We start from the raw sequence: 8713 nt of genomic DNA on the forward strand, positions 1-8713 counted from the left end.
ACAAGAGGTATGTTTTTCTTTTTATGAAGGCAAACAAACACTTAAAGTAATAACTTGGCAACTCTGCATCACTGAGCTGAATGTGAATGTTTCAGTATCATTAAGAATTCATCAATAATGTAATGGTGTTTTAAGTCCATGCTAATGTTTTAAATGAATTCAGGGCTTTCTTAGTGGTCAGTACTGTAGCTAATTCAGGAAAACACTATAAAGCTTCTTCAATACAAATATATTAAAGCAGTTATCCTGGATAAATGTTTTAATTGGCAAATTAATCAGCAAATATTTCTGTAACAAAACAATTTTTTCCTTGTTAATGGAAAAGTTCACACATTTTACATTTCCTAGTAACAGAAGCCTGAGCTGAAGGCAAAGTTGTGCTTGATTAGTGTTGGCATTCTCTGTTGTTGTTGGCGACCACATTTGGGGTCGGGACTAATTATTCTTGGGCTTATTTAGATCTAGTCTGACTCTCTTCAAGTCTCTTTTGGATTTCAAAATGTATTTATTTAGTTGTTTTCCACAGGTCCATTGCAGCTTTTGTGTCACCCTCAATGGGTGCCTTATAGCTCCCCTGGTAGAGCTGGCGCCCCATGTACCAAGGCTGAGTCCCAAATGTGGTGCCGGTGCTGTTGGACTGTATGAATTTTATCCAAACAAATTCTGAGGACTTAAAAAAGTGAGAACAAGTTATCAACAACATGCAGATTTTTTGGTTTCTTCAGACTCTGCACAGTACAAAATAGCAATAGGTAAACAAACTATAATATATGGTATTTTATTTCAATTAAGAAATTGACAAGCACTCATCAATCAACATATTAAAACATTTGTGTCGTCTGTGCAAACTCACATGACGGCTCCTTAAAATAAATACTTTTAAGAGGAAATAATACAGACAGAATATGTGAGGCTCAAACCACAAGTACAAACAAATTATCCAAATGTCCAAGAGACGAAAGGGTCTGAAAATTCCCAAAGTCAACCCCGACTCTCCAACGAAAAGTGTTGTATAAAACAGCAAGTATTTTTAAAAATACAGAATCTTACAAAAAAGTTTTATCTTCTCACTTCTTTAAATCACTGTAAAATATCAGCTGGTATTATGACAAGAAATCATGAATTTTTCCATGTATGATAATAAAAAGACAGAATGTGCTTCTGCATTTTTACATTAGTATTCACATACATCATGAGTGTACTGTATCATCAAAGTCCTCCACCCCTCTGATGGTGCTGGGATGGAGACAGGTGTTATCGCACAGGGCTGCGTCCCTCCAAATGCTCCTCGTTGCCACGTTGTGTGCCGAGCTGAAGATAGACACCGGTGACCATGGTAACAACAAAGGTGTAGTCAGTCCCAAGACAGCCACATATTTGCAGAGACCACGTCCATTAACCATCTTCTCAAACAGTACACCGTCCATGCCCAGGCTATGTGAAACAATACACTTCACAGCCAAGTGTTCATTGTCTTTATAGGTTATATTACCAACAGCATTCACATTTTCTGTATATAAAACAAAGAAAAACTTAAAAAAAATTATTCTTTTTGACAATTTGTCAACTTTCAAAAAGGTCCAAAAAAGAGACAAAGTAGCCATCAATGGGAGAGGGTTTCAAGAATACAGGTTACAGTACAAAAATGTGGTCCAGGTGGTAGCACATGAAGCATGCATGTGTTTATGTTGCCCTGCTCACCCCTAAACCCTCATGCGAAGACATACTGTATAAAAAGGCCACATGGCTTTTCCTTCACTATTAAATGCGCGTGTACTCCGACAACTGGCCTCTTTGTCTGCTCTGCTCATTCGAAGACCGACGAAAAGGTGCTTTTTTTCCTCCTCCTATTGGTGGACTCCACAATAGACACGAAGCCTCAGAGTCGCTGTGAAGCGTGTGTTTGGTACATCTGCACGCTCCTGAAGCTTTTTATGACTGGGTCGAACTATTGACAAACACAAGTCACAGACAGTTCCTGTGGTAGGAGCAGTTAACTAAAAGAGACAGATGTGTTACTCCAATCTTGTCGGGTAAAAAAAACTTCAACTTCTTTCAATGTTGTAGGATTTTCTCAGCATTAGGAGAGACGTGTTTAATTTTAGTTAAAGGGATGGTTTGACATTGAGAAATACGTTTTTTTGCTGAGAGTTAGGTGAGAAGACCACCACACTCATACCTTTCCCTTCAGTGTAAGGCTACAGAGTGGTATTGATCTTCTCATTCAACTCAACCAAAATGTCAAACTATTCCTTTAAAACATGAAAATCACCAAGATTGAAGCTGCGAGTTTCTCACTTGAAAACATCGATCTGATGTTTGTGTGTGCACAAACCTCACGAGCAGTCTCCTACCAAGGGCTCTGTGTTTGTTAAGGGATCAGTGGGAGTATACTGTATGAGTGTGTAAACAAAAGGCAGTTGGGCTTGAGCTTGAGTCTGTTGAGCCCCCTATTCTTTAAATTACCACACTGGGACGTCTCTAACCAGCTTCTAACTTTCTTTCTAAGTGCGGAGGCTTAGTGAAGCCCTTCACTCCTATTTTTTATATCTTTTCCATAATCTTTAACATCTGTACTGTGGAAATAACAACAAAAATATAACTTAACATAACTCTCTAGGCACTGTTTGATTTCCAAGGCTTTTTGTTGTAGACTGTGATAAAAGGTCAGCAAACAGATAAAAAAATTAATAAAAAGAAACACCAGAGAGTGATGGTTTCTGCGGACCAAACACTTTCTCCTCTGTTATACATCAAGGTCCTCCGAGTCAGCTCACACAGCCAAACAGACTCGCTTCAAGCTCTGTGGTTGAGAGGCTGTAAGGGCAGAAAGTATCTAAAGGGTAAGTGTGTAGAAGTTTTCAAGGTGTCAGTTTAAGTCTTTAACCTATCTTTCTCCTTCATAAAAAGGAAAAAAAAAAGGTTGGATCTTAAGCCATTATCTTCTGGGGAATCTCTATTGAAGCTTTAATAAAGATGCAGTTGTCTCGGATGTAGTTCCTCTTCTTGATCTCCTCGTGAGAGATGAACTTGGGGTAGCCGAAGCCCAGGGTGCTCTCGTCCAGCGAGTTGCGGCTGCTGCAGGGCTTCTGGAAGTTCTTCCAGTTGGGGTCGGGGTTGAAGGTCTCAGTGATGTGCTGGGGTTTGGAAAGCGATGGGTCGCTCTGGTCCAGGATGGAGAAAGTCACCTTGTAGGAGAAGGGCCACTCCAGCAGGCTGTCGTACTCTCCGGGCAACACGCGGATGTAGACGGAGAGGTGGGAGCCCTCGCCGCTGCCATTACCATTCAGGAAGGCCGACACCTGCAGCTTGTAGCCATAGCGGTGAGTGTAGAAGGGCGGGCTGAAGAACTCGTGGTTGCTTCGGAGTTTGGCCTCCTGGAGTTTGCGGGAGTAGTCACTGAGCTTCCAGATGAGAACGCCATCGTGACTGACGGACAGCTCCTCCATCTCCCTCCGCAGCTCCAGGATCTCCTGCCGCTGACGGCCCACCAGGTTACACATCATAGTCAGGTGTGACTTAGTAGTGTCTTCCAGGTGACGACCAATAGCCAGTTTGGGGCACTGCCGGAGAGACAGCAAAGACATTAATTATGACTTATACGTACACAGCCATATAAAGTAACATAAAGCGAGTATCTGTTTCTGTTTATTTCACAAACATATCATATTTAGAGCATCTAGATTGCCTAATTTTTCACGTCAAAACAAAATATGTATAAAAAACAAAATGATATTTTAACCATGCACCTAAATTCATCAAATAATAAAGCATGATTTGTAAGAAAAACTTCTAAAGGTCTAAAAACTATGTAACACTTAATGGTCTGGGAAGAAATGTTTTAAATATTGGAAAATACACTTAAGAATTGCATTGGGCCATATTGAAGGATTTTTAGACAAAAGCTCTCTTGGCCATTTTGCATGCACGTTCCCTCAATTCAGCTCCTCAACTACTATTTATTTCAGTGTTAGATCATGAGATATAAATAACACCTGTGCAACATCAGTTTGCCTTTATGTTTACATTCAGGCACAATGGAAGGTTATGCTGGAAAAAAGTATATGCTGTCTGTATCTGATCAGTTCAGAGTGCGTTATCTATTCATACATCTCTGATAAACAGCTAACAACTGGACATCTACAGATCAACTTCTATTCTGGGTCTGCCGTATACTGAATGTGACAAAGATGTGGACATTTGGATTATTATATTTAATGATCACTATGCTGCAGCTGTGGATAGATGTTTTCTGCTTTGCATCAGGCCATCTATAAATGTTATACATCAATCTTTGCAGATGCTTTGTAATTCTTAACAGAGCGAGGAGCCGACAACACAGAGTATGATGCTCATCTGCCGCTCTTCCTCAAGCGTGTCCACATTTTCTCAAATTGACGTCAGTTTCAAAAATAGACAGAAAAGTGCTGTCAGAATATAGAAGTGCTGCTCTCATTAAAATAGACCCTACAGGTTGTATGTTTGTAAAGAGAAAAATCATCACATTGGCAAAGCGAGCAAGGATATATGAAGGAAATATAATGACAAAAACATATAAACAAACACGTAGATAAGAAGTCTTAACAGAAAAGTTCCTCCGGCGTCCAAAATGATCTTTTAAGGTTAAATGATGTCAGTCTTACCCTGTGTTTGCAGCCGGCGTCTTTGAAGGGGCAAAGAACGAGCGCGCTGCCGCAGTTGTCCTTCACATGGTTAGCCAGATCCTCTCGGGCGATGTTGGGTGTGCCACACTGGTTTGGGCACTGGACAGGAAACCGAGGGCAGTGGTACTGATGGTTCTGCAGGGGAGTGAGGAACAGTGTTAATGTGTGCACTGCTGACCGACAGCATGAGTGATATGAAAACATGCTGCACAGTGGGGTCGCAAATTAATGGTTGCACAGGGAAAAATGTCCTTGAAGGTTTAAAAAAATACATGTGGTATTAAAAATTAGGCTGCAAAAATAGAAGAGAAAAATAGAAAACAACTAATCATGCAGCCTGGAGCCACACATGCAAAGCCCAGTGACTCATTGTGACCGTCCAAAACCTAAATATATATTTAATTTACAATAACTTAATGTTACTTAATGAAAAAAGCTCTAAAAATACTTTTTAATCCCCACAATGAGATGGTAAAAAAGTGACAAGTAAGGGAACCTGCTTAAATATAATAAATTAAATGTATTTTTAATGTTAATTTGCCATCATACACTTCAAATGTATTATCTCATACCACTATAAAGTCCAAAATAATTACTGAACATCATATCAGGAGGCTAAATGCCCTATGAAAAACTGCTATGTGTAAAGACAACACTGAAATTAAATGACTGGGATAAAAACATGCATTATAAAACAAGACTGGATTATTACATCTTGGCCCCAAAATGTGGGGGAGGAGAGCGACACTGACTGCTCAGCCTCTGGCCAGATGTGGAGGCAGGTGCTTCCACATAAAAGCCCAGACAGCAAATCAGCAACATGCACTAAACTCCAGCTGCCACAGGACAGAAACACCACAAATGGCAGCACCCTACAGCTGCTCTACTGAAGCTGGAAATCCTCTGTGAGCCACACGCAGGACGGGTGACAGGTACAGTGATACCAGCAGTCACATTTTAACAAAAAATATATCTTGGCACTTAAATGGCTCAATCATCCAGTTTCCTCACAGGAGGAAGAATTTAAGCAGTCATTTGGGAAACAATGAGAGATTCTGATAGTGAAGTTTGCGTTAAACTGACCTGGATTGTGTCGAAGACAAACTCCTTTCCGCAGTACTTGCAGGGCTGTGTGCGTTTGGGACACTCGGCCAAGCCGTGTTGGGACAGCAGGCGACGCATCATCCTCGCCCCACACTTGTTCTCACAGTAAACACTCTCCTGAGGACACACACCCTGGTGGTTCTGGGGATAGAAAGGAAATATAAAGTCATAGCTTAAAACTATATTATTAACAAACAAAATATAAACAACATTTCTGAAAGCCGTGAGGCTGCAGGTTAACTCGTCCATGATGAATATGAAGTAAGTAACCTGTAAAATAATGTTTCTCGTGATGAGCTGTTTACTGATGAGATCTAGTGCTGGATACTGGACATCAATATCATTAGAGAGGGCTAATGCAGAGAGATATGTCCAACAAAGGGCACAACACTGTATCTCTGTTCTAGTACATACACAAAGTATTGAAAAACAGTCTACTACTAAGCTTTGGTACTGAATGTTTGGACAGATCTAATCATTTCATATTGTTTAATCAAATGTTGCCTTATTAAATAAAAAAAATACTTTACGCTATATTTATAGTAAATTTAGCGAAACTTTTACTGGCCTAGATTTACTCTGATGGCTTTTTAATGGATGAATTGTCTGCGTTTCCCTATAATTAAACTAATAGACTTATAATTAAAACAGTTCAGAAGTTAAGAAAATGTATTAATCAATCCAGACAAACATAAAAAGTAAGCCAGCGTGACAAAGGAAATATCACGTATCATCATTTTTAAACCATTCATTATTGTATTTATTGTAAACCTTATTGTACAGTACTTATTGTTATGCTGTAATTTTTTAACAAACACTTTAAACTCAAGTTTTATTTGTCAGTGATTTTGAAAGGTTTTGAGACGATACACAGTTGTAAACATGACCGTGTAATTCCAAAGTGAGAGTCAAAAGGTGGATTAATGCCCCTGTAACTGTGTGCAGAGGCGGGACCATGTGGGCCAGAGTAAACAGAGGAGTGGGCAGTATGGTGGGAATGACAGAAGTGTTAGTGAGGAGACTCTGAGCCCGCTCACTGAGGAAAACACAGTCACTATGAAAGACCCAGTCAAACCTTTTTTCCTTCTGCCAACACACGTGTTATTTCATAACAGACCGACACATGTGCATTAGTCTCTCCTGCACCTTTTCACAAAGACATCTTTCATAAAGGGGTGGAAATTATGTGGCGTCACTCGGGTTGTTTACATCAAGCTCCCGCTGTGTTGCAAGAGGAAAAAAAAAGGAATAAAAACAGGTTTGGAGTTGGTGTTTACCTCATAGGCTTCACCGGTGAACTCGCTGCCACAAAACTCGCACTTGACCTTGCGCTTGGGGCAGTCGTGCTGCAGGTGGTCGGGCAAGTCACGGCGAGTCAGCTTAACGGAGCAGCGGTTGGGGCAGGGTATCACATTGAAGGCGCAGGTGGAGAAGTGGCCCTGAGGGAGACACAACATCAGAAAGGCATTAGACTCAAACACACACACTCCCAAATGTTGGGCATTCAGCCAGGCTGCTGCCAGAAATCAACAACAGGTGAGAGAGAGAGAGAGAGAGAGGGTGGCAACAGGTATCAAGAGGAAATACACCAGTCATAGTGTTTGATAAGTCAGCAGGGACTAAAAAAAGATGGAGGGTAAAGAGAGGAAGGGAAGAGTCTCACCTGCAGCTGCTTCATCTGGCCAGTCCAGCGGCAGCCCTCCTCGCTGTGGATGCAGCGGATGGGCAGCGCCAGGATCTGCTGCTCCAGCTCCGGGTCCGGGTAGATCTGAAGTAGAGAAACAAGACAGGGCCACAAGGTGTTATAAAGGCTGATCAGGTCATGCTCCGAAACTGTAATATACCAATTTCATGCAGCAGAATATAACATGGGACTAAATGTGATTTTTTTTCATGGGTTAGGAGGTTGTTTCTCTTTAAGCTAAATAAACCATGTAAAAACCTGTTCGACAGGCTGAAAAAAGCTAGGTTTTGAAGCTGAGTGTACAAAAAGTTGACATTGTGGTGATACATGGTTTTAACAGGACGCTAATGTAGTGTTTGACCCGTTCATGACATTGGAAAACAGGGTAATTTGTGGTTGTCAGCGTTCATAAACTAGTTTTATACACCACTGAACCAGTACTTTAATACCAAATAAAGTTTAAGAGGATGAGTCAAAACAAATCCCATGAAAAGATATAAGCTTCTTCCTCCATTGTTGTTCAAAAAATATTACAAACACATCACTATTGCACTTGGTGACATGTTCCTTTGTTACCATGAACACACCATCCTGCTGCTGGAAATACTAGAGTACTAAATGTGTATTAGTCTCGCTTTGTCACGCTTGCTCATGGTTTCTGTTTCCATCAGTTTGACAGGTTTTTTGAGAAATGCTGTCATATTTATGTTTAATAAAGAAATAAGTTGGGACCCCGCAGGAGGAGGGACATATAGACCTATGTCAACTTATACTGTTTTACCAGTATCACCGTGTTGATCTCAATGCCAAATATCTACATATTTGCTCAAAGTTTACTTTATCTGGGTAGTTGGATTATGAAACAAATCCGACATTGTCAGTTTTACATTATTGTTAAATATACGACAAGGTAGAGTCAGCTTTAGAGACGCTAGTAGGTGTATTTTTTAACTTTGGGCAGGCTAGCTAGTAGGCTAGTTCCCCTCCGCTCCCAGTCTTTATGCTAAGCTAGGCTAACCACACTCTCTTTCATTGCAGCAGCTCTGTATTTAAGAGTTCAGATGGGTGTCTCTAGCAAAGAAAGCAAATAAGAAATATCCCTTAAAATAATTTTTTTTTACAATGACAGTAACATGTTGGTTTCTACATCGTATCAAACCAGACTGAACACTGCAGCGGTGAGTCGACTCAGCCACTGCAGTGATAATGAGTTAGTTCATGGGTTTAAAGAACCTTTGAGAGAGACAGAGAGAAGAGAGAG

At 40.6% G+C, this 8713-nt stretch overlaps 1 protein-coding gene across 1 annotated transcript in view; it reads right to left on the bottom strand.

The window, feature by feature from the left end:
• Positions 1 to 480: 480 nt before the first annotated feature.
• The window catches only part of traf4a (tnf receptor-associated factor 4a), a 38210-nt gene continuing 29977 nt past the window's right edge, over positions 481 to 8713 (bottom strand). The window contains exons 3-7 of the mRNA XM_035680697.1: positions 7432 to 7536; positions 7046 to 7207; positions 5748 to 5909; positions 4644 to 4799; positions 481 to 3563 (exon numbers count right to left, since the gene is read on the bottom strand). Coding sequence (XP_035536590.1) covers positions 2931 to 3563; positions 4644 to 4799; positions 5748 to 5909; positions 7046 to 7207; positions 7432 to 7536 — 1218 coding nt within the window. The 3' untranslated portion in view covers positions 481 to 2930. The remainder of the gene's footprint in view (positions 3564 to 4643; positions 4800 to 5747; positions 5910 to 7045; positions 7208 to 7431; positions 7537 to 8713) is intronic.

Source organism: Morone saxatilis, unplaced genomic scaffold (genome assembly GCF_004916995.1).
Source record: "Morone saxatilis isolate NCDOM2014 unplaced genomic scaffold, NCSU_SB_2.0 Contig8, whole genome shotgun sequence".
NCBI classification, from domain to species: Eukaryota; Metazoa; Chordata; class Actinopteri; family Moronidae; genus Morone; species Morone saxatilis.